This window comes from Embiotoca jacksoni, unplaced genomic scaffold (genome assembly GCF_022577435.1).
Source record: "Embiotoca jacksoni isolate LCO1_2020_lvr unplaced genomic scaffold, fEmbJac1.0.p SCAF_28, whole genome shotgun sequence".
NCBI lineage: Eukaryota > Metazoa > Chordata > Actinopteri > Embiotocidae > Embiotoca > Embiotoca jacksoni.
Window position 1 is genome coordinate 4,763,442 of NW_027185379.1, and position 26,211 is coordinate 4,789,652.

Here is a 26,211-nt window from a genome sequence, read left to right on the forward strand (position 1 = left end):
TGTTTGATGGGGTGTGAGGTCAACACGTGTCTGTCTCTGTGTTTACATGATCTCACTCCTTCACCTCTCTCCTCTCTGTGCCATTGTTTTGCTTTTGCTTAGCTGAGTATTTGGGTGCGGACAGATTGATAGAAGCCAGGCTGAAGCATGGGCAAAGTCCAACCACAGCTAAACCCAGTTTTCTGTGTAAACACCGCCAGAATGATACCCTCACAGATCCCTGAGGGTAAGAAGTTGTTGGTCCTAAAAGAAAGCATAATCAGTCTTGATTGGTGAAGAGGGGGTTAAAAAAAAAAAAAAAAAGGAGCCGTAGTACTCTGCTACAGTCTGTGCACTGATGTAGAGGAACATGTTAATAACAGGTTTAAATAAAGGAATCAATCTGTGCAGGCAGCTAGAGGGCTGCCACTTCAATAAAAGCAACATGTGCTGTTTCCAGATAACCAGCCGCGGGGAGAATGTATATATGATGGCAGCGCTAATGGGCCAAAGTTCCTCTGAGACTGACACACACACAGATAAAGAGAACTTCCTGCTCATACTGTACACACTTATACTGCACATTACTTCAGCCTGGGAAACACTGGTGAAAGAAATGAGTGATGGTCCAACCAGCTGTCTGGAAGTATAAATGGTCTGAATCGTTGAGGCAAGACTGATGCTTTTCAGACAACCTGAGCAGCACTTTAGCAGATGGAGGTCACCACTGGGTAGCATAGCTAAAATTAACCCAACAGCTTAGCATGAATTAAACTGGGCCCCTGGGCAGGGAGCCTACATCCCACAGGATTGCCGTGGGTGCTGGGCAGAGAGTAGCAGACCGACAGGAACCAGACCGCAGCTGAGGGAAGGTTTCACAAAAATCAGCAAGGTCCCGTCTGTCTCAGAGCAGCTACTCCGACTCCTTTGAGGCTGGAAGTGAATTTACATGGCAGTGGTGAACCTTGGGTAATGTGATTAAATCCTGGCAACACACTGAGCGATGATTAACTTATTCTCTCCCCTTTCTGTGCCCTTCCATGTTGCTTCTTGCATCTCTGTCAGGCAATCAATAAGCTATTACAGCTCCAAACAGTCGGCTAAATTAACTTAAGCCTCCACCTGCAAAGTCGGCATTCTCCACTAATCCCATTGGCAGGGTAAAACGCGACTGGACGCGAAAGCCGAGTCCCGAGATCATCTGCTACCACGCAGTCGTTATTGGTACGATGCTCACAGAGAAACCAAAAGAGGTTTTAAAGCCCAAACAGCCAAGGAGTTGTACAGTGCCTTTTAAAAGTGAGTAACACTACACTGCAACTACAAGACAGTAATACCAGTTAAACAAGTGTTGAAAACAGGCATTAGTGAGTGTCAAACCCGCAGCTATTTTTAGGCAAGTGAAGAACTCTGGGAAATAGACTAGCCATATCCTGCCTGGTCACTGCAGGGCTTTCTATCGCATCCATCAGATGTGAGGCAATCTGCTAAATAGAGCTGAGGCACCACTGACAGATTAGAATCTGATACTGGTGTAAAATTGAGAGAGAGAGGTCTGGAAGGGAGAAAAGAAATGTCACCCCCGAGCCTAACAACAGCACGATGGTCATACAATACCGGGCCTCACTGAGTCAGATGTCAGCTATTTCAAACGTACCCGCAGTGACACTGACTACTGTTTGAATTTTCAATGGATCCTCTTTACTTTTCTCCTTTTACACATGACGTCCCCCCGTCTGTCTTTTATCCAGCTCTCTGCCAGTATATGGTTACATGGGGATCCTTTTGTGTCTGTGCCACACCCTGTTCAGAGAGGTCAAGGAGGGATAATGAAGAGGTGAGGGTGTTTCTGTTCTATTCTCTCCTCAGCCAACCTGCCCTTCTCCTTATGGTCCTAATTATACTATTGTATATGTGTACATACCCTCCATTGAGGATGATTATGTTCACCACACATGCAGTTAAGCCTGAGGTGCATAAACAACATTCTGTAAGTTAATAAGGTGCGACAGATGTTTAAACATGTCAAACAAAAGCTTTCAGAATTGGCATGCGTAATCTGACTTCTGACCTGTGTTGACTTGTTGCTTTTCCTGTCCATCCATTTCTTTATCATTAGTCCACAATCACTGCATTAATGGGAGTCAATCCCTTCATTTGTAACGTGACCTAGCATGGTAAATATCTGGGGCTTAGAAATGAACTGTTTGCATTAAATAAAGGTCAGGATGACGGAAAGCTTGCACAAGAACTACACTGTGATAATGAGCATCGACCTTCAGTCATCGCGGCCTTTTTTTGGGACACATTCTTATATCTCTGACACGACAAGGAGAGAGTAATTTCCTCCAAATTGGTACTTTGATGATCAGATTAGCTACCACAGCAACCAAGGACAATTAGATGGCAATTGAATGCCATCATGTATCCCCTGTTTGCGTTTGTCATTGACCGATGGCACGGCTGCAGCTATCCACTGTCAGCAGCGAGCAGCCTGCATATCATTTGTTGTCAGATAGCACTATGCAGATCATTATCAGTGTTTGGGTCTGCTTACCTCACCACCTCTTCCTGCCTGTCACGCTCCAGGCTCAGCAATATGCTACAACTCTGATAAAATATCAGATGTTTTTCTTCTTCTTTTTTTATCCTCTCCCCTTTTAACCTCCCTTCTCCTTCACACAGGTCTTGGAAATACAACCTCCATGCTTCAATCTTTCTCTCTTTATCAAGCAACAGGAGACAGAGTGAGAGAAAGCAAAACAGCGAGAAAAAGGTGGAGGGAGAGTGGACAGGAAGAGAGGGGACAGCATGACGGAAGGGTACAAGTGTGGCACTGACATGGTTTTCTGTGTTATTAATAGAATGAATCTGAGCAGAATCAGACTGCCTGTGGCTACTGTTGGGCAACCACAACACCCCCCAACAAACCCTACAACAACCCTATATTACACCTCATTAACTTCATGCATTCGCTCTCCCATAGTTTTTTTTGGCTTATTGTTCATTCCTTCGTTTCCTCTCCATACAGTTCCCCTCACGCTCGTAGTTTTTGTGCTTTCTTTTGCCGATATCTCTGATATCTCGGTTCTGCACAGAGTACGCCCCATGACGACACTTTTTTTTTTTAACTTTACCAAAACGCTGGCAGAAAATCCCTGAAGTTCTCTTCTCCAAACCCCTTAATCCTCCCTAACTCCATCGTCTCGGATCGAGGAGCATGATAGAAGGTTTCAAGGGAGGGCTTAACCCAGGTTTAATAAATAGAGCATGTCCGCGGAGCAGAACGCCTCGTCATATGACCAGACACCAGAATGCTAGCACACTATGCGCGCACAGGCCTCACAGACACATAAACACACATACGCGCTTAGCTTCTCTGGCCACAGGAGGGGCTCAGACCAAGAGGAGATTACACCTCACAACAAGAGTAATACCCAGGTCTCTGCAGAAGAAGTGGAGATTAGAGTTAGCAGCATACATCCATCTGGTTCTCACAAGCACTGACACACAGCTTACCACCAAAAGCATTTGTCACATATGGAGCAGAGCCAAAGACACAACTGGAGTAAATATGGACACATTTTGATAAAAAGACACTGAAACTACACACTTAAACACCCACAACCAGCAGAGATCATTTTGAAGAGGAGGGGAAGTGACGGTACTCTGCTATCAGCGGTCCTCCTGAGTGGTGGTGCAGGATCACTGGACTCAAGAGCTCACATACTCTATCTTATCTGCTCTAGACTAGTGCTTCGTAATGTTAATATCATTCTTCACTATCCTGGGACCGAGTACCCGTCCCACACATGCTCCTGTTCTGCTCTATAGCCAGAGGCAGGGATTACATCGAGATGAATAAGCAGTCACTGTGGCGACTAGAAAGGGGAAGGAAAAAAAAATTGTAAAAATCTCTACACCAAAGTTTAGAGAAGAGCTCTGACACAGAGCTGTACAGTAGCTCTACTTTTTCAAAGACATTCTGAGATATCTGGCCAATGTCATCGTTTACAAATGGCTGCACTTCAAAAAACCTCCACAGAAACAGAAGAAAAGTGCTTAAAGTGGACTCTGTAAGTCAGCATTCCCTTCCATGTTAACGGAGGCGAGCTGTTTCGTATTAAGGCGCCCAGAGGAGATCTGGACGGTAAAAAGAAGATATTAGTGTGAAACAGCTGTGTTTAGCACATATAATGTATGAGTTACATTCTCTATTTTTATGGCGAGTGATCAAACGGGCATATACTGTATCCTCTGTACTAAAGAGACTGACTCAAGCTGGGCCTTTGTTAAAAAAAGTACCTTATTCTCTGATTACTGTTTCATGGTGGAATTCCTCCCAAAATTCACTTCAAAATCTGACTATGCAGATGATAAGATACAGAGTTTGAATTACATTAAATTCCTTATGTCTTCTTTTCAAACAGTGCCCAGCTTCATCTCCCGTTTTCTCTCATAAGAAATCAGACAGAAGGGGAGACGAAGGGGGCTCTGGTGTACTTTTGGACGACGTGTCTCCCCTGTCTCCCCGGCCCGGTGGGCTGTCGGGGACAAGTGGAGCATGGAGAGATTGACGTGACTTTGAGTGGGCTCCTTTTACCCACATCCGCACACCGGCCTCCTTTAGCTCATGTACAGTTTCTTTCACACAACACTCCACCAGACATTGTTCAATAGACCAATGTACACACGCTGACAGATTGATGGAATCAAACACGAACACAGACACACACTCGTGAACTCCCCAAACACAGAAAGTCTTGCCTCACCGAATTAATCTTAGTCCTATCGCAGGTTTCATTCTTATGCAAACCGATCCATTCATACTTTAGTCTCTCTCACTCTGCAGGTTGTGCATAATCTTTGGGTTTGGTGCCTGTGTTAGCTGTAAAACAACACAAAGCGGCTAAAACTGTGTTGAAAAGCTGCCCTGCTTCTCAGCTCTGGCTCGTATCTGGTGCTACTCCACTCTTTTCCCTTGGTGAGCATTTTCAGCGCTTGGCCTCCCATCTTGCCAGCAGTATGTGTGTGTGTGTGTATGTGTGTGTGTGTGTGTGTGTGTGTGTGTGTGTGTGTGTGTGTGTGTGTGTGTGTGTGTGTGTGTGTGTGTGTGTGTGTGGGCGAGGTAATGCTTGCATGTTTGTGAAAACCATGTTAGAAAAATCCCCAAATCAGTGTGACATTTGACACTTTTACATGACTGACAGACGTGAATTTCTTTGTGTTTGTTTTCTTCACTCCAGGCGGCTGTCCATTTCAGCTACAGTTTGGGTCGATTATGTCAGCCAATATCTGCCAGGATTCGTCTTACGCATATTTAGTCAACATGGTCAAAGTTGTAAGGTGCGTATTCAGGTCAGGAACAAGAGCAGCACGCTATAAGAAGCAGAAGTGTTTGCCTTGTTTCTTTATCACAGAATTTCTCCTCTCAAAATGGCATTTAGGTATCGATCACACGCAGCAAATGGATACTCCAGCTTTAATTACATGGACTTCATTGATTTATGCAAACAGCCCGGAGTGCTTAAGATGCTGGGTTCAACAGACCACACATAGCATGCATGATAAAATGTGCTCCCTGCACATAAGAATAAACATAAGACTAATTGAAATGCATGTGTTGGACACATCTTCCCTGAAGAGGTTTCACAAAGACTGAGATGACAATTATGTGCTGTGGGGAGTGTGATTAGACAGCAGCCAGTTGTTCCCCATGTAGTGTAATTTTAAGATCAGCAGCAGTGGAGAAAAAGAGCCTTGAACAGCAACACACACTGGGCAACTATTCAAAACAAGATATTAAAAATAAAACATGATTTATGAAGTTACTATGAAGGAATTAGTTTCATCGTCGACAATATGCATGCCAAACTTGTTTGAAACGCAGACCTTTTTTAAGCTTTGACAACCACACATGCACACACCATGGGCTCTGAGATTGTGGAAGGGGTCTGCATTCCAACATGAAACAGACTGAAGCGTAGGCCAAGCAGTGTCTGTGGTTTGGAGCCCACGCCTCAGCTGCATGTTGACTCATGAAGCAGACCCTGGCTGTGCCGTTTGCACCAATTTGCTCTGAACCTCCCCGAGACAAATAACTGCCACAGAGCAGTATCACACTCTGCCTCCAGCCCCCCTGGCAGCTTGCCAGCACACTCACTGCCGCTTCTGCCGGGGTTTAGCAGTCCTGAATTTTTTTTGTTGTTGTTGTTTTTTTATCAGTCTGCTCTTGCTCTCTTATTCTCTGCTGCTTCTCTTTTCTTTCTTTTTTTTTTTACTTTCTCTTCACTTCATAATCTCATTTTACATTTGGAATTTCTACATTTTTGCTAAGATTAAAAAAGGGAGGTTAAAAGGAGCTAGATACTCACCAAGAAAAAAAAACAGAGATAAATGTAAGCAGGATGTTGAGGAAACAGACAGCATCTGCATTATATTGCTGCTTATATAATAAGTTAAATGAAAGATGAACAGCACAACAAATATCAGACCATCAGGACGTGAAAGAAGCTGTTTCAGTCACAGGGCTGGTGAATCTGATTCTGAAAGAAATGATGGAGACTAGAGAGGAGAGAGGGCAGGGAAGACAGAAATGTGAGATAAAGTAAACTCAAATGTAAAGTGTTAAGAGGCGGGGTTTAGTTTGCTAGGGACTGTGCTGAAGGGTGCAACAATAAGACTGTGACTCTTTGAAAGTCGACAGATGTACAAAGGATGTCCTCACATCAGTGGGTGGTGGCTGCGTTGCCTTCAGCCTGGCGCATGCCAACCAACTGTCGTCCACTCTGCAGATGACCCTTAGGCATGGCCCAAAGTCTGTCAGGATCAACCCTGCCGCCTTCAACACATCTGACACACCGACCTTCCCCCACCGATCAGAAGCCAGCTGGCTGCACATGGTGACAGAGATTTCACAGCAGTATGGAGATCAATGAGATTCAGAGATAAACATGGCTGAAGAGAGTTCTATGCAATTGACCGAATTCAAGTAAACATCTCATTGCTTCTCTTGTTAGTGGCTCTAAAAAGTAAACCCTGCCTATGGAGAGAGCATTCTGTGTGTGGATGTGAGGCCCGCAGCCAACCCTGTGCGGTCAGCACTGTGCAGTCAGCCAGGCCACTAGACAGCAGGCCCTGAGGTTATCGCCTGCACAAGTGGAGCAGTGTGCCGTCCATTACCTCACTTTACTATCTCCACGGCCGGGGAAAGGAAAGCAGGCTATTCATAGAGCCTCTCAGGGCCTCATGCAGAGCTGTGGGTAAAGGAATCCACTGTGCTACATCACAGAGAGTACACAATACTGCACACATATTTGTCTGTGTCTGACAGTAATTTCTAAATAAAAGTAAGCGTATTTCTTTTTTTCTAAGAATGTATAATGTTTGAATTCACAGAACAGATAAATATCAGTTAATTAAGTGCTGTATTTATCTCCATCTTCATGAAAAATTGGTCACAGGTCGCCATCATTAATTAATCATCAAGAGCAACAAATTAATTTTCAGGTAAAAAAAAAACATCTAAAACATTTACTTAGCTAATCTGTCCTGCGTTCAAGCTTGAGAAAGTTTAAACCATGGCATATAGTATTTAAAAAAAAAACAACAACAAAAAAAAAAAAATCTGCATGCTCAATAAACCATTTTCTGTTCCAAAGACATTTTCTTCTTTTTTCTATTACTTATAAATTGACGTCCTGACTTTCCTGTCATCTTATCCATTGCTTGGCAACAACATGATTAGCATTTGAAGATCTTCATTCTTTGTCAACTGGCTGTCCTCAAGCACGAAGGAAGTTCATTGTTTGAAGTCAACATCTCTAATGCAGAGAAAACAATAACATCATAGGAAAAGAACCCAGTCCAAAACTTGTTTGAATACACAAGCCAAACAGAATTCATGGTAAATGCATGAGCCCTGGCTTTGGGTTAAGAGGTTGAGCTAGATAGAGAGTGTCAGCTGCACTGTACATGTGGTTAATGATAAACCAAACAATCTGGGTTAGCTCTCCATGCCTGGCAAAACAGGACTTGTTGAAACTTGGATTATGTTAAAAATCGCTGGTGAGTAAAGGAAACTGTAATAGCCAGGCTCATAAAATAACATCTCCAAAAAGTTGTGTTTTTAGCTTTAAAAATGTAATTGTTTGAGGTGGAGAGCGAGGCAAAGCAAACAATTCAAACCGCCACTTCCTTCTTTGGAGTTTCATTGGAAATTAAAATCCTCGCTGTTCCGTCTGCTCACTTTGAGTCTCAGTAAAACACTGTCTACAGAATCGGTACGACAAGCACCTTTAAAGAAAACGAGCAATCCAAAATGCTTTAAAACTCTCCTTGTACTCTCATGAGTCAGATTTACGGCTTGTAGTTCCTTCACGTTGGAATTGAAATGGAGCCTTGTAAAGAAATCTCAGGGTTTCTGGGCTTTTTTCTTTCTCTTCTGCCTTTTTTCGTCAGCAGAGTTCCATCCCGGTTGCTCCAACAACATAATTATATGTAGTTAAGCGTGAGCTACAGAGTTGGGTGAGTGAGAGACACCAGCTAAGCGAGAAGGAGAGAGAGGGCTGGAGTGCTTTGGCTTGTCATTATGGGTCTGTTTGAACCATATACAGAATAAGCAGCCTGAACTTGAGATGGAGCCAACGCTAGTCCTCTGTTTTCCTGCCAAGTGTCTTGCTTTTATACTTGACGAACCCACCTCTGAAATAAACACTGTATATCGTCTACAACAGAGGAAAATATTTTCAGCATTTTCACCTATGGAAGCTTGTAAACGCGCAAAACCTGGATGCTCTTGTGTTTTTATTAAATTCTGCAGAATTGCCATTTTTATGTTGAAGAGCCCGGCTGGGGGAATATATTGCAGGATACACAAAGACAAGACACCATGTTGACCACCACTCTGTACTGAGTTTCTGCAGCTCATCCTCTCTCAGCATCTGAAGCAAGACTATTCAAAAGAAGTGCTAATGGAATACTCCATAAAAACCCAATGTCTGATCAGGAGGCCTCAACAGGTCTCTGATCTTCTTACTTCAAAGTAAATTTCACTTAACTGGCCGTGAAACTGAAGAATAGTTAAAAATGTAATTACAGTTAAGTCTTGCCTCATCTGTGTACACCATAAATCCCAATAATACAGCTGAAATACCAAAACTAGAAAGCAAGCATCTGGCTGATACCTCGTATACCCAAGACCGTCACCCTTCGTAAGCCAGCATCCTATACCCTGCCCGGTAGCCCCTCACATACTACATTCATCCACACATCTACCCATTCTCACACACACACACACACACACACACTATTGTTTCTTTCTCTCCCCATCTTGATTAGATTACAGTGAGCGGGTTGGTGACAGCCTCCGGGCATGCTAGAGGAGCGGCTGATATCCGAGCTCTCCTTCTCAACCTTCAATCTCAGCAAGAGCAAAGAGATAATATATCTGAAGAGCTGACCTCACCAACCAAAGCAGCCTTTACAGAATCATGGGAACAAATTTGTCAACACAGGTCACAACTCACAAAAAAGACTGAAGGGCTTAGAAATATTATTTACCTCTCCTACGTTGCATACCTGCTGGCTGCCAAATATTATCATAGCTAATATGTCTGGAAGCCTGCTTGTTGACCCCGGAGATGCTTAAATCCACTTTACATCAAAGCTAGCCTAACATTGCATGAGTGTAGCAGACATTCCCGGTGCTTCAATTAAATGACAGGGAGCGCTCTTCATTGAGAGATGACTAAACACAGACGCAATGATTGCATTCCTTTCGATATAAAACCTCATATCTATCTCTCCGACAAAAAGCAGAAGCAGAGCCAAAACAGAAAGGACTTTGTTCCCATTGTGGCTCCTGACCACCTACCAGGGGCTCTTTAGAGAAGCACTCACCCTGGAATGATCAGGCCACTTCTCCCCCAAGGCTCCACAGGCCTACAGAGACTGCTGGGCCAAACACATCCTGCCCATCTCCTGAGAGATTATCCAACTCAATGAACACATTGAGCACAGAAACACTGGAAGAAACTGGAGCCTGCTATTCAGCTGCATCTAAACCCAAACTCTTCCAAACACACTCACAGGAAAGACGAAGAAGAAATAGGAAGACATGCCGCACTTACTGGCTACTTCCAGCGAAGCGTTGTGGCTAACTGCCTCTCCCAGGTAGTTGCGGGCGACGCACACGTAAGAACCTTCATCCGGTTTGCTCCGTCGACCGTGTACGATGCGAAGAAAGAAGAGGGAGCCGCTGGGCAGCAGCATGCGTTGAGAACGGGGATTGTCCCTGTCCGTTTCCACCCGCTCTCCATCCTTGTACCACTCCACTGTCGGGGTCGGCCGCCCCTCTGCTTTACAGTTGAGAGTGGCAGGCTCCCCTTTGGAAACAATCAGGTCCGATGGGTGCTCCACAATCCGGGGCGGGGTGTCCTCTTGGCGCAGACGGGATCCTGAGAAGAAATGGCAAAAGTGAAAATGTACATCTGCAAGGATTTAAAGCCCTTGATTTAACTCTTAATAAAATATAGCACATCAGGCCTGCAGCCAAGTGGTTGTGAACTTTGTCTTGCTCAGTAGCCCAAATTTAAACACAACTGTACCTCCTCTGGAGATGTGTCATTAGGAACTGTTAGCAGGCATCTTTAAAACCCCTCAGAATAATTTGACCTCTTCGTGTTGGTAATCAATTATACCTTTAATACCTGTACACCTTTTTGTGCTTTTTGCTTTCAGCTCAAGGGATAACACTCAACACGTTCATGTGTACTATACATGCATAATGCATGTTGACTTTAACCAAATATGTACATTACATTTACAGTACAAACAGGAATCATTTTTATGTACTAAAATGCATTTCTTTGAAGTAAAATAAGAAGTACTGCTGATGCAAGTAGTGAAGACCAAATAAACTAACAATCTGTGAACAAAGTCACCTTTAATTACAGTAATGGCTGCTTCAGTAAACGTTAGCACGGCTGCAGCTTTGGGACTCTGTCATTTCTCAGATCAAAGAGCAGAGAAGAAGAAACAGAAACCAACAGTAAACAAGAACATGGCACACCTTAAAGGAAAAAGGAAATTAGGAGATAAAAGATAAGATAAAGGTACACTGCTAGTTAACAACAAAGAAGGAGCAAGAGGAGCGATGACACTATTGAAGAAAGACAACAGCCAAAGCAGTGCCGAGAGCAGTGCCATGGGCTGAACCCGGCCGTGCTATCTCTGGTCATTACTGCTGCTCTCCGACCAGTCAGCTGTGGCTATCAAACCTGCTTTACATGCAAATTAGCTTCCTGTTGTTAATTCCTGAAGGCTAGGACTGTAAGGCTGTGAAAGCATTGTCTGCCTACGCACGCCAACACACACACACACACACACACACACACACACACACACGCTACAGAGAGATAGGAAGAGAGAGAGAGAGAGAGAGAGAGAGAGAGAGAGAGAGAGCTCTTCCCTCCTCGCCGTTTCTCCCAGCATAGGCCTTTGGAGCCCATTCAGCGCCAATTAAAGAGAGTCCGGCCTAATTGGAGGCACAGGCCTGCAATTAATTTACCCAGCATCCCGTGAACTTGCCACACGGCCTCATTTGTGTGCCATCCACCCATCCCCCCGTTACCCTCCAAGACTAGTGCTGAGGAGGCATCTTCTCATGATCCCCACACATTTTCAGTAAAGTCAGCATAATTAGTGGACAGCTCTGTGGAAAGATTAATCACTTCGACTCAGATACTGTATGTGGTGTGGTCAATGAAATATAATTAATCCAGTACCTCAATGAAGGGCATCCTGATCCTGAGTATTTTCACATCATTCCTAAACTAACGATCACGACAGGCCGTGCTGACTTTTTGAAAATGATTTGATTGATGCTAATCTTCAGAAAGAAACTGTTATCGGGGGTGGAGTTTTTACTGTCAGAGGGTTATCACGGGGCATGCATCCTATACACCTGTTGTTGTCACACAAATCTTACACAAACACTTTGTTTTCCCTTGAGATTGTATTTTCTAAAGCTACTGGTCACAAATTATAATGCTGGTGTATGGCTGCAATGATTGTGGGGAAAAATACTCTGAATAGGCCGCAATAGAAAAGGCTATTGGCTTTCAACTCAATTTCAATTCTATATGCAACCAAATCATGTCATCTCAAGGCACGTTCCCGCATGAACAAGCACTTGGTGACACTTTACAGGCATTTATTTTCAGATTATAGTTGAATATAATAAATGAAACCCTGTGCTTCCGATAGTGGAATATTATTCATTCAGAGCAATCATTTTATGCCACAGAACATTGCATTCTCAATTTGCTAGTCACAACTTCTCTATTTGGAGCAATTACACTTCAAATTAATCAGCTGATGATTCATCATTGTGTGGGAATGTGGCCAATGAGATAAAGTCAGGCATAGAAATACAAGTAACTCTGAAACTGTTTTGGTCCTGCAGATACTCAGACACTGTGTGGGTATAAAAATGTATCTGTAGATTAAAGCATTAATGAGAGACAGACAGAAACAGATGGAGAATTTTGGGGGCGACATATTAATAAGCCTTTAGCAATAATTAATTAGTCTACTATCTGGCATTAAATAAAGTTTATAAAAAAATACATTTATGTGCTTACTGGCTATTGAAGCTGTCTGAACAACTACTAGGCTAATTAACCTCCATTTGTAACCCGTGCTCATCACAGACTTGTGAACCTACAGATCATATGCTACCAAGGCCCAGCCCTTCAGTTGGGCAGCATTGAGCTGAGTTAACACTCCTCCCTCTGCCAGCACACACGGGCCCATTACCACCGCAGCAACTGCACCCCTTCCACCTCCGCCCTTCACCAGACACAGCATGCTAATATGTTTTATTTAAGAGGACTTTGAAGCCCTCCGCCGCTATCTTCTCTGCCCATTCCCTTCCTGATTTAGATAGCTCCTCTCTAATTTGAAACGGTCTGAAGTTTGGGGTTTTGGGGGGGGAACCATTAACTATTTAGATGTGGCCCACTGTGAGAGGAGCAGTGCAGCGGGTGGCGCTGTGTTTGATCAGAGACTGTTTACTGTAGATGATTACACCGGATCTGCATGATTAAGATGCAGACTGAGAATACAATATGCAGTGGGGAACAGTATCTTGTTGCAGAGAGGCTGGTAAGAATAAGCTGGTGAATAAATATTCAGCAGTTCATAGAACACGAAAAAGTGTTTTGTGTGTGATTCCCGAGAGGGTGTGTGTGTGTTTTGAACGATGAGTAGGTGCATGCATGTATCAGTTACACAATACTATTATCCTTTCCTTGTCCCCGATTTAATTATTTGTGTGCACACTGTATGTGTGAGTGCAGGCTTTGCAGTGCTGATCCCCACAGACACTTTGAGTGACCTCTGTTACTTGAGCTCCATTACTCCTCACCAGGGGGAAAAACAAAAAAGACACAGGCGGGGTAAAGGATTATTCTGTCATTGTACAAACACTCCCACGCCCCTCTCTACAGGTGCATACTTTCAGAAGATGGCCAGGGAACTCATTCTCCTCCTTCCATGCAGCCCGCTCAGAAGACCAAATCTGAGACAGAAACAAGAGATGAGCAGAGTGCACACTTCACGAAACTGAACCAAGCAGTTCACTGCTTCACTTTGAGCCGTCTAACCCTCCCTTTATTTCAAAGCGCTGCCCTTCCTTCTTCTCTGCTGCTTTCAACCACCCTCTCTCCTATCCCCCCCCCCCCCCCCCCCCACCACCACCGTTACGCACGGACGCGCACGCACACACACGCACACGCGCACACACACACACACACACACACACACACCACCCCCTGCGCTTACAGAGAGAGAATGTGAGATGAGCTAATGCAATACGCAGCCTCACCAAAGGGAAGCTGGGACTTCTACTGCAAGGATCTGATCGATTGGTGCCCGAGGCGAGATTCTCCTTCTCCCTTAACCCTCTCACTTGCTAGAGCACTCTGTGTTTCTTTTTTTCTTTTTTTTTTGCCTCTCATTTACTCAATTCTCTGTGACTTCTCTCACTTCTAAAAGCAATCTCAGTAATGAACAGCACAGCCCAACAGCAACAACGAGAACAGTGAAAAGCCTCAGACACAAAGTATGCAGCCACAACAAGGGTCCAGACCTCAAAACTGACCCATAGAATGTAAGCATGCAAGGATTCATGAGGACCACCAGGCATTTGCTCATTCTGAAATCCAGACTCTTTCCTCAAATTCAATCGTTGATATGCATGCGGTGGTGATGAGATTTGTGATGGCTATCAAGAAGCCAAAGTCATTCTGCTGGCCATTAAATCACCAGGCATACATTTTGTATCAAGATTATGGCTACCAGCTTCATATCGATTCATCTGTGTCTTGGGGGTGAACTTGATTACCACCCTGCAACATAAGTTGTATTCCCACTGTTCATCTATATTCCACAAGATAGGCATACTTCCTGAATCTGATAACAAATAATATGCATAAAAGACATTGCTACTTATCATGCGAACAACATGATTTGACCTACTGCACAGAGGAACGATTTTGCATCAGTAAGCAATCAAATCTATTCGAATGACAAGAGATGCACCATTAATAGTGTACAATTACCAGCAGCAGAATATAATTGACAATATTTACTGTCAGTGTAAATAGCTGAGATGTTAACCACGAGAAGAAAAAAAACAGCTTTGTGGTGCTACAAAACTACATGTCTGGGAGGTCGCAATCAGGATTACTATTCTGACTAATGCAGAGAAGAAGGCCGTGTTACAACTTTAACTCTGAGCAGCCTCAGGACAAGAAATATACAACTTGGCTCGAACAGAGACAGGGTCCTTCCTTAAACACATCACTTATGCCCTTTGCAATTAAAAGCTTATGAACCCCCACAGGCAACATCATGTGCACAGCATTTCTTCTTACTAATCACTCTCTGCTGAACACCTCTATATGAAGGACATGCATACAGATGGGGAGAAGCAGAAGGCCAAAAAAAAACAATCACCTTGCTGCAGTAATCAGTTCAGGTCCAATGATTTCCTTAACTTGAAAAATAAATGTGCCTCTTGTCTCTCACAGCTCTTTTCCATGGTTACTATCTTGGCAGAGTGTGAGGAAGAGGAAGGCAGCCAGGGACGTGCCCTTTAGCCCAGAGAACTGGCAGGGGAGAAGGACAGTGAAGCAATTTAGACCTGTTGTCCCCGTGGTCCCCTGAGGCAGAGAGATGGGATACTGTGTCTAGTTCCTCGAATGATAAACAACTTCACAATGCACTCCAATTATTGCCATTTCATTTGATTATATGAGTGAAATTGTGGTAAAGTTGAATTTCCCCAATAAAAAATGCTCAAGGTCAATGAATCTCGAAGACAGAAACTAAAATGAAAAGGTGTTGCAGGAGGGTGAGCCATGTCACCACACCTCATATCAGAAGTCCAGCTGAGCAATGGCAGAGATATGGAATATGGATACGATAAGGAAGGCCAAGCACAGTGGGGCACTCCCTATCTACAGGCCCATTAATCTGTGATTAGGGGATTTAAGAGGGATTTATGGCAGAGATAAGAGCACAGGGTGGGTCCCTCGGGGTAGTCAGGCGGAGACTGGAGCCACGCCTGCTCGGGAATGGGCCCGGCCAATAAATGACTGGAGAAAAGGCACCCTTTTCTGTTGAATTAGAGAAGATAACAGAGACAGAGAGGGCAGAGATAAGAGGGAGAGACGGAAACAGAGAGAAAAGGCGAGGTAGTGTACTGCTGCTGATCAGATGACATTAACAGAAAAGTGAAACTGAATCTTTTACCGTTTCAACCTCTGAATCCCACCCTGGAATGAGGTGCATGAATGACTTTGCCAGTTGCATCAGATCAGACCTGTTTTTAAATGTTACACAAGGCTATCGCTTACACTCCTAAGAGGCAGGATTAGAGCCCTGTGCGCGAGTGTGTATGGAGATCCAGAGGTGGGGTGGTGTAGGGGGATGATGGATATCTTTATGGCCTCTTTCTCTCCTCATCTCTTTGTCTCCATTTACCAAACAGAGCGGGGTACGGTTACCTCGCTAATACTACAGCAGCACTTGAGAATAGATATCGGTTTCCCAAAAATAGTACCTATGTCCAAATTTGTGCTTTAAAAAAAAAAAATCCCAGCACACCTGAAGCGCATAACGTTAATAATGTTTATACACAACATTACAACCCAAAACTACACCATGGGATTGTTCATCTGCATGTGTTGTCATAGAAACGAAACAACACTCTCACAGATTATCACAATGCTCTCATTGATATTATAATAAAATATGGCTTGTAAAAACTGTAAAGCACACATAACACAAGGGTCCTTTGTTATTATAAATGCTAAGACAAGGCAAGGTTGAGGACATAATGAAAACAATTATTAGCAGTCTGCCTACTGTGGTGTCTTTACAGGATCCCACCATTATTTATACAATTAATATAATTGTATTTAAAATAATAGGAAGGTTAAATAAATAGGAAAGATAGAATACCATTTAATAAAAGTAAGACGTCACTTAAACTTGCTCAGGTTTTCAAGTTTTGTAAAAGGCACCTATTAAAGTCAGAATCCCTTTATTACTGTTGTTACCTTTGATCATTGTGTTGATCATTCATCATCTGCAATAAAGAGGTAACGAATCTGCTGATGATGCCATAAACAAGCTGCTCTCCTTCCTTCGCTTAGGGCCAAGGGTTACAAACATAACCTCCGAGTCTCTGGAATATTCACAGTGATCGCTGTACAGGACGTGAACCAGCGGAGGACTCGAGGCCCGAAGCACCAGCCCCCAGTTCCTGGCTGTGTCAGCTGGGAAACACATCCCTGGTTCTCTCCCGGCAAGGCGGGCCAGGTTGGGAGTCAGACAGCGCAGCAGAGTACTCCTTTGGGAGACTGGGGCCCATCCTGCTCTGCGGTCCCCATACGAGTCGAAGACAATAGGAGCAGTATTTCCACTTCTGCTCCAGGCTTTTCCCAAACGGACACCAGGGCCTGATAGTAAGTCTGATAAAGGACCATTGATGCTCATTAAACACCTCGCAAGTCAATTGAGGACAACAAGGAAAGCTTTGTTTTTTACTTGTCTTGAACGGAAACAGAAAATAATAGATGAATGGGTTAATTTCATTCATTGATATTACAAACTCAGCTTTGCTGCCATAACTTAAATATCAATAGAAATTTCACATTTACTGCCAGCAACTAAACAGTGTGGAGAAAATGTGACAAAAAAAGACATGACAAGGGGAAAATATAGTATACAATAACGGTAACAGAGACCCAGGAGACACAATTGTGGATGAGTTGTAGTTCCTCTTGTTGCCAATCTGCTCCAGTGAGTGTCATTCGACACAAACAAAAAGCTGTCAAACTCTGCAGAAAGCCATGAAGTCAGAATTCCTTCCTATACAAAATCAAAGCGATTCTTATTCTTTATTGAGTGAATTCACTGGGACAAGGAGGGAATCTGGAGTAGAAAAGGCTGGAATGCTCGTTAGGAAGCTCCCTGTCAACTTGGCTCTGGAGACCAGGCAGATGGGCTGAACAGAGCAGCGTGGATGCAAGTAAAGAGTCGGTCTGTCTGTCTGTCTGTCTGTCTGTCTGTCTGTCTGTCTGTCTGTCTGTCTGTCTGTGTGTGTCTGTCTGTCTGTGTGTGTGTGTGTGTGTGTGTGTGTGTGTGTGTGTGTGTGTGTGTGTGTGTGTGTGTGTGTGTGTGTGTGTGTGTGTGTGTGTGTGTGTGTGTGTGTGTGTGTGTGTGTGTGTGTGTGTGTGTGTGTGTGTGTGTGTGTGTGTGTGTGTGTGTGTGTGTGTGTGTGTGTGTGTGTGTGTGTGTGTGTGTGTGTGTGTGTGTGTGTGTGTGTGTGTGTGTGTGTGTGTGTCTGTCTGTCTGTCAGTCTGTTGGGTATTTGTCCATCAATCTATTTACAATGTGTGTGGCTATGAGCAGACTCACAGTCTCTTCAAGTTGACCCTGCGCATTGACAGTGATGACCTGAGAAGAAAACCCAGCTCATACTTCTCATGAACGCTGGTGTTAAGTATGTCAGTCCTTCAGCAGAGCAGGAACCCCAGGAAAAAGGGCTGTTATTAATTTGGAAACCCAGACGCCAGGCTCAGACCTTCTATTAGGGAAGCTTCTGTATGTAGCACGGTCAAGGTTTGGAGAATGCAGGGGGATTACAGAAAAGAAGCACAAGGAAGTGAGAATGGGCAATTACTTCTTGTTTATGTTTTCCATTGTTGCCAGTTTTTAATGAGGTTTGACCAGTGTGATCTGAGTGACACATCAAAGCACCAAACAATATAGCAGAATTGGAGAAGCCGAGGTAATTGAATACACTAATACATTTAGTTCCCAACAGGGGACGGTAAGCGTCGCACTGCTGACTTCTTCTTCCATTAGCCTCGAGACCTTTCTCTCTCTTCTACAGATTAAGAAAACTATATTTCACCGTAACAATTTGTTTAGTATTTTGAAAAACAAATAGTTAAATGAATGCATGATAAACAGTTGGATGGGAATAGCAGCACAGGTCAAGGTAAATAAAACATCAGTTGAATTGAGCAAACTGCTGTTTCTTCAGTTTTGTGTCCATAGCAATGTTATGAGGTGGTCTTGTCTTTCCAAGGTCGCTCTGTGGACTGGCTACAGTTTCTGTTCCTGTGATAGGTGGCAGGGAGCTAAGGGAAGGCAGGGGGAGCAGTGAGGAGGAAACAGGACCACCACACTCAGCTGGCACAGCTTGGCCACGGAGAGTATGGCATGTGGGCTGGGTGCCAAGAAAAAGAAACAGCTCTGAGGGGATGCCAAAGTGAACCAGGGCAGGCATGGCCAAAAAGCACCTAATGCTTTTTAAATGTTGTTTAAGTGATTGCAGCAGCGATACAGGACCACTGTTGGACCAGTGTTATATTACAGTCCTTGAGAGCAGAGCTGATGACCTTAACTGCTTATGTGGGCTATTCTAAATGCTCGGCCAAACACATTCTAAAGCAAACCTCAGACAGCTGGGTGCTGAAAGGGAATTTCATTTACAGCATTTAGTCCAGGGTACAATGGTAATATCTGAGGGCAGAAACTTGGCACATTTCCTTCTGGTGCCCTTTAGGTTAAAAGGGTAAGCACAGAGCACACAGCATTAGAGTGTCAATGTGTGCCCGCTTGCGTATGTGCATATTTGCAACATTGGTTCACATACTGTAGCTGTGGAGGTATTATTAAAGTGAAACATGGCTCCCATAGCATAGGTTAAGACTCTGTGGAGCCATGTGGCCAAATCCCAGGGACACCAGCATGAGCCCTGCTGAGCGGGACATGGCCCGAGTCCAGCCAAATGGAACACAAATTGCCCCAAACAGTTCAAAACCTGGCCTGGAAAACTGAAAGTGGGATGTGAGGCCTGCCATGTGATGCACAGTAAATATTTGGTCAAAATTAATGAAGGGGCAAAGTCTGCCAAGAAGCCTTTTTCTAGACATCCACAGAGGGGAGATTGTGCCCAGTCTGGCATTAAAAAAAATGTTTCCTTCTGCAGACAACTGCTCAGAAGCCCGTCTGCGTTCCAGCACCCACTTACCACGTCCTCCCCTCAAAACACACACAAACTGTCCAGGTACACAGTGTATCTAACAAAATACTACATCCCAGTTCCTTCATTCCCATCTGACAGTTTTCGACGTCTCACAGCAGAAACACTGTTAAACATCTGAGTAAATTTCTTAGTAAACCGGTGTTCTTCCAGAGTTCGAGACAGTGATGGAGGGGAACTCAGATCTGTGCGAAGCAGCTGTGATGACAAATTAAAGAGAGGAAACACCTCCATCACAAACAGCCTAACACACCGTTTCAGAAGTGGGAAAAAAACACCCTGAGGACATCTCGTCTTCTTTCCACTGATACTGAATTCCACAGATTTTCCCAAACTTCTCCCTTGGAAAGTGAGGCGGCTGATAAAGAGAGCTTTTTCAGATTCAACTTTACAGTATCATCATTAAAAAAAAAAAAATAAAAAAAAAAAAGACAAACTCAACGTAAGTGCTATGGAGGTCGAACAAAAATCTAACAATTTTGTCAATACAATTTTTTAAATCAAACGCAAAGAAAGGAGTCATGAACTCAGCTTAATCCAAGTCAAAGGGTAAAGAAAAAGCTTTGACTGACTTTGGCTACGGCAACCTGGAAAGTCAAATGCACCTCAAGATGTAGAGAGGATGCCAATCCTTTTCAGTAAAGCACTGAGCAGAGGTGGAGTCGGAAGTGAATACTATGCTCTCATCAGAGGACATACTGACGTGGGATAAACACCGGCTGCCAAGATTGAATGTTACATGGAAGGACAGAATTTATTAAAGAGCACCTTTAGGTATTTTGCAACAATGTCTTCTGAGCAAAGAAAGGTGTGATTACTGAAGTGCATGTAGGGAAATAGGGGCGAGGCTCTAAAGCTAAAGTGAGCTGTTAATAGTTTGAAGTATGAAGCTTACGATTAAGACTTGCTGACAGACACAGCCAAATGCAAAAGCAATCTGGTGCTAAAAGCCTGCGGAACCAGTCTTTCACCACAATTGTTATTCAATTAGAGCTTTCATTGTGAAAACAAGAAGAAGGGACGTCGGAGGAAGAGAGTGACTGCAGAGGAGGGAAGGTTGTTGAAGCAGACTGAAATGTTGAAAGGCTGATAAACAGCTCCGGAAGTACTCCGACACTGAAAAGTGTATGCTAAAAGCTGTTTGAAAAGGTGAAAATCCAAAAGGCTTTCCATAATAATAATTCAAAAGTGTTGCACTTGTTTAAAAGGTTCAGTAGCCTTTGCACTTTTTGTGGCACTATAAACACCACTAAAGTAGTGGCGTTTTGTGTTCATTTTAACGGTGACGTCAGATTTAAGGAAAATGGCACCAGTTTGCAGAAAGTAGGTAAACCTGATAATGGTCTGGGATTAAAGTTAATCTCCAGAACCCAGAGCTACTGCGTATTTACATGTTGGAAAATCAGATGGTTATTTGAAGCCTCCTCACCATGGTTACAGCTGAACGATGGGGCCCGGCTCCAAATACCGTCCTATAATAGTGAATTTCAAGGTCACCTTCTCATTAATTATGTTTTTCAGCGCTTCCCCTCAAATAGAGTGCACCCCTCCTACTTTTATGCGACAGAATTAGCCCCAAGGATGTGATAGATAAAGGTGCTGATGCAACTCTGGTTGAGCGTAGCTTTTGAACATAAATCTCCTCACACATCTGCATGTAATAAAAACACATTTTCAAAATGGAAAATAAACAGGAAATAATGCCTGATAGGGAAGGAGAGTCTTGTCACCAGAGATAATCTACGACAGTATGGCTGAGAGGGGGAAGACCCAAAACATGAATCAACTAATTAGCAGTCTCTCTTTTAACTGCTAATTTAATCTATTCCTCTCAGCCTATTTAATGGTATTTCCCCCCTGTCAGTTATGACCAAAGAGAGGTTTAGCATTTCAAAAGTGTATCCAGGCCTTGAAATGAGAGGGTAATAGAATGGTCACAGAGGCTGGGAGGAGGCCTGAGCTCAGGGAGGGAGAAAGAAAAGAAGGATACAGGGTAAGGCTGTCCTCAATGCCATCTCTCAGTCTCCCCAGTGGAGGAAATGAAAGGGAGGGAGGTCTGAGCCTATTTAAAATGCACAAGGCAGGCAGAGCACCCCACGGTAGCAAAGCTTCACCGCCAAAGCCCAGGGGCAAGTCTACTGGGAGTTCCTGAGCATGCAAAATTTAGATACATGAGGCATGTTGGCCATATGATTCCAAACCAAACCCTCAATGCCACACTTGAAGCTTTGTACCAGCACTTCTAAAAATCAACCTCACCTCTCCCCAAATGTCCACCTTTAAAAATAAAATAAAAACACCAGCGCTCTTGCCTCTGAGTTTTTCCACCACTATCACCCTAATCAGCACATTCAGTGCCATGAGGGACCAGCAGGAATATGCAATGTGAGCAGGGGGAGCCAGATCAAGAGTATTCCCAGAGCTGGTGTATCATGGTATATTTGACTGCTCCGTCCTCCCCTCCGTCCTCCGTCCTCTGTTCTCCCCCCTCCACCATCCCCCATCCCACACCCTGGGGTAGCCTTTGTGTAGCTGCACTCCTCCCCTCTACACTCCTCACACACCCACAGTCTCTCGCAAACCTTTCTCCTCCCCTCCTCCATTGCCTTACAATCGCCCCGTTAAGGCAACACAATGCTGCCTCCCCGTCCCCATCCCCACAGGCTTTTTACTGCGTGTCGGCCCTCTTTATTTAAGAAAGACTCTGCAATGACCAGTCACAAAAAAGGCAAGTCTTAAAAAAATTGGGGCACAACAAAACAAAACAAAACAAAAAAAGAGTGGGGGATGGGTAAGAGGATGAAGAGATTCCTTAAGCCCCCTTTCGCCACCGCACACAAACACAAGCCCCATGTTGCAGTCTTTTCTTCTCACTCACATCTATATTACTGGACTCATGGGGAAACTAAATATTACTCTGAGGCTAGATCTTCTAAGTAGGAAGAGTGTAGAATCAAATCATTTTCTTGTGCATTAATGTGTCACAAAAAACACAAGCTCTTTGGGTTTTTCACGACAGGATGTAAAGCTGTGGGAATTCTAAGCGTGCCGTTTGTGAACCGGGACAGAAACCAGACAACACCTTTCATCCTATAAGGACACGCCATTCATCATTTCTAGACCAAGTGGCAATAGGGAATGTTTGTCCTCCACGTCCACTGTCAGAGAAAGATGCATTAACTATGGAGTCTAAACTCCTGGACACGCCTACTGTCTTCTAAAATCAGCCAGCTCCGGACTGAGACGCTCCTATGAAGTTATGTTCCGGAGTATTCTTAGGGGAGACGGATTAACTTCCGTCTGGCTATACGTTTTTGGAGCTTAGACTGACAGACAACCTGTCAGACAAAGTAATGACAACATTATCAGCAAGCAGTGAGCAATACTCTCCTAAACAGACACTGTATAATCTGAATCCTCACAGTTAATTCCTGAGGTATCTGAAATACCAAGCAGCTGACAAAAAGGACATTGAGACATCATCCGCTGATTCTCCTTGCAGACATGCGTATCATTTGCACTGGAGCCATGGCAAATTACAAACTATTGACGTCAAATGGATTTGTTAATTAATCCAATTAAGCAGTGCTTTTGGGTCATTGGTGGAAGAGCAGTTGGGGGAGAAAGCAGATCATTAGCAGACACCGCCTAATTATCTGCCCTCAAACAAACTGTTTTGAAATGTTTAACTTGCCTGTCATTACTGACTTAGCCACATTTCTCAGCAGGAAAAGAAGGACACAGACTGAAACTCTCGCATTCCTCCATTTGGTTTCACTAAACCAAAGTCTGCCTAATCCCGGATTTTAGGGTGTAAAACCCAGTTTGATTCGGATTAGGATCAGATTAATGTGTATTAGTGAAGTTATGGAAATGCAGCTGTATGGACACCGTCACCTAAAACAGGTGTGAGAGTTTTCAACTCGGGGAGAAAATGTGACTTCTCATCAGATTTTTCAAAACACCCACTGAGCTCACTGAACATCAGTTCAAAAGGGTAAACACTCAGAAACAAAATGGTTCCGGGGGCTGTTTGGAAAACCATACCACTATTTCACAAGGCTGATAAAAAAAAAAGTGGGTAGCTGAGAGAGATGGTGAAGGAAAGAGGCTGGCTTTAATGAGGGTGTTTTCAGGCTAAGCCCGGCGACAGAGATGGGTCTCACCCCTGCTCTCCGGTCATTAATTGGCCGTGCAGCCTGCTGTGCCGTGTCATATCGTTATAATGTAGGCGGTAGAAGGGCTCAGCAATTTATCAGCACTTATGAATCAATTTGTCAAGACCTCAGCAGCTTGGTGCTGCTCCAGCCGGTGGCTGATTACCGGGGAACCACTCCCACTGCTCGTATTTTTATCAGCACGAGGATGCGCTCACCCTTACACACTCTGTTGTGCTGGATATAATCTCCCAGAGTCTAGAGCAACATGGATGTACATTTTAAGCGACGACTTCGACACATTTGCATGGAAGTTATATCCTCCCTGTTAATAGGCTATATATCATTCCGACAACTCTTATCTAGTCAAAGTAATTTCGAGAATCCTACTGAGTGTGAGAGGTAAAGCCACCTCTGGCCCACATGTGACTGGTACCTCTGAGGTGAGCGTAAGGTCTGACGAGCACTTTGAGGAGAGATAACGACCATTTAGTGTGGAGCAGGAGGACAGATCACCTGATAACAGGGTGCAACATGACAGATGGAGGTATCAATTTACAACCTTCAGACGGAGTAAAGTGGCAATAAGCAAGTCATCACAAGTTGCACAGGGCAAAGGCCATCTTATCCGTCTCTCTCTATTTCCCAGACACAAATAGTTTGAGAATATGTTCTTACAACAGGGCCAGCAATGTGAAAATATCTTGGTATAATCCACAGAGATGTAACTAAACACTATTAAGACTTGACTGAGGAGATTTGATACCTTCCCTACACCAGAATGAAGTTGTTAACCCTCCAATTAGCAGCAAATATGAAATATTTTCCTGGCAAGTGGCGTGAAATCCAATTTTCCTGACACTAGTGTCTAATCCAAGACCAATCCTTTGAGTATCTGCTGTCCTGTCCATCCCTTTTAGCAGGCCCTTATTCTCACGCCTCTCCCTGGAAAACATCCTCAGACATCTCCACAGCCAGGCGTAATTGGAAACCCTAGTGTCTGTCGGTGTTTCTCACAGGACGGGACCATTGCTGGCTCAGGAACCCACTCAGGGTGTAGAGAACATGGAGCCATCACCTAGTTCCCATTGCTAACTTCTGACCTCACTTCCTGTTTAGGTGCTACACCGTTTCCTCAAAGTAGTGTGGTGTCACAGGCTTTCTGCCTTTTTACAGAAAACAAAGATCCAATTCACAAAACCAATCAGAAAGCACAATTTACATCTGAATGTAGATAATGAAAGTCTGACTCCGACTCCAAACATGGATGAACATGGCTCATCAAACACAGAATTAAAACCTTAAATAGTAGAAACCTCATATTTTATTGGAAATGGGGTATTGTGAAATGTTCTCCATGCAGAAATTAAAGCCATTACAGCTTGAGCAGGATTGAAACGATTTACATTCAAATACACTTTTAGGGAAATATGGACACAGACTAAGTATTTGGACTGGTAAGCCAGAATGGCTTTTCATGTTTAAACTTGAAATCAATTACGCTGACTATTACTGAGGTAATTATATAGGTTTGCTGAAGCTACAATAAACAGTAGCAGAGGGCCTGGACATTACTACTGTTTCTCTGGTAGAGTACATTGTGAGTATATAAACCACCTTACATTATAGATAATATGATGACTAAATTGTTTTATCCAATACTTTTTTTATTTTTTTTAAACTAGTTGGGTACAACCTTTCCTTTGTTAAATATCCACCATTTTCCCACATTCATGATGCACTTCTCCTCATGTCTTACAATGGGGTGGGAAGCATTCACCGCTTAACTCTGAAGCAACTGACCTGGAAAACCTCAGCTAGCACGGTCCAGAAACTCTATAAAGACATCCATGTGATGGGTGAGGAGCAAAAATGTGTAAGATAATACCGGAAAAAAAATACAAGCACCATCAGGCGACAAAGAAAGCTAAAAGCATGCAAGCAAGCAAGTTGTAGTTCCACATAATAAATAGCACAAAGCTCAATTAAGAGTTTCTGGGAAAGGACAAATTAAAATTAAGAATCATTATGAAATGTCATACGCTGCAGGTTTTTATTCTAACAAAATATAAACAAAAATGTTGCAGTCAGCAATAAAAGTCATCCAAGGGAAGAATGGTGACATACACGGAAACATGTTTCCCATAAGGGAACATGCTGTCTGTATGACCGATGATAGCTGCTCTCTCCACTGCTCCCATATGGCCTCAGCACTTTATGTGGGACTTTATGTGTGCTCAGCTTTTAAAAGTTAGACAACTCCTTCACCCTCAATGTTGACTTTCTCTGGTCAACAGAGAACATTTCTGTCACATTTCGCAAGGCCTGAAACAGTCATTGTTTGACAAAAGTCCAATGTTCAAAATGAGTTTTTACGGTTGGAAAAGTTTGTGTCCACATTTACCCTGCAGCAACCATTTTTCACTGAGGAGGCATATATTTGATTAC

General features: G+C 43.6%; 1 protein-coding gene across 6 annotated transcripts in view; it reads right to left on the reverse strand.

Moving 5' to 3' along the window:
• Positions 1-26,211, reverse strand: part of robo1 (roundabout, axon guidance receptor, homolog 1 (Drosophila)) — a 212,346-nt gene that overhangs the window by 96,142 nt on the left and 89,993 nt on the right. For all 6 annotated transcript variants that reach the window (XM_069161297.1, XM_069161300.1, XM_069161294.1 and 3 more), the window contains one exon: positions 10,110-10,436. In XM_069161297.1, coding sequence (XP_069017398.1) covers positions 10,110-10,436 — 327 coding nt within the window. The remainder of the gene's footprint in view (positions 1-10,109; positions 10,437-26,211) is intronic.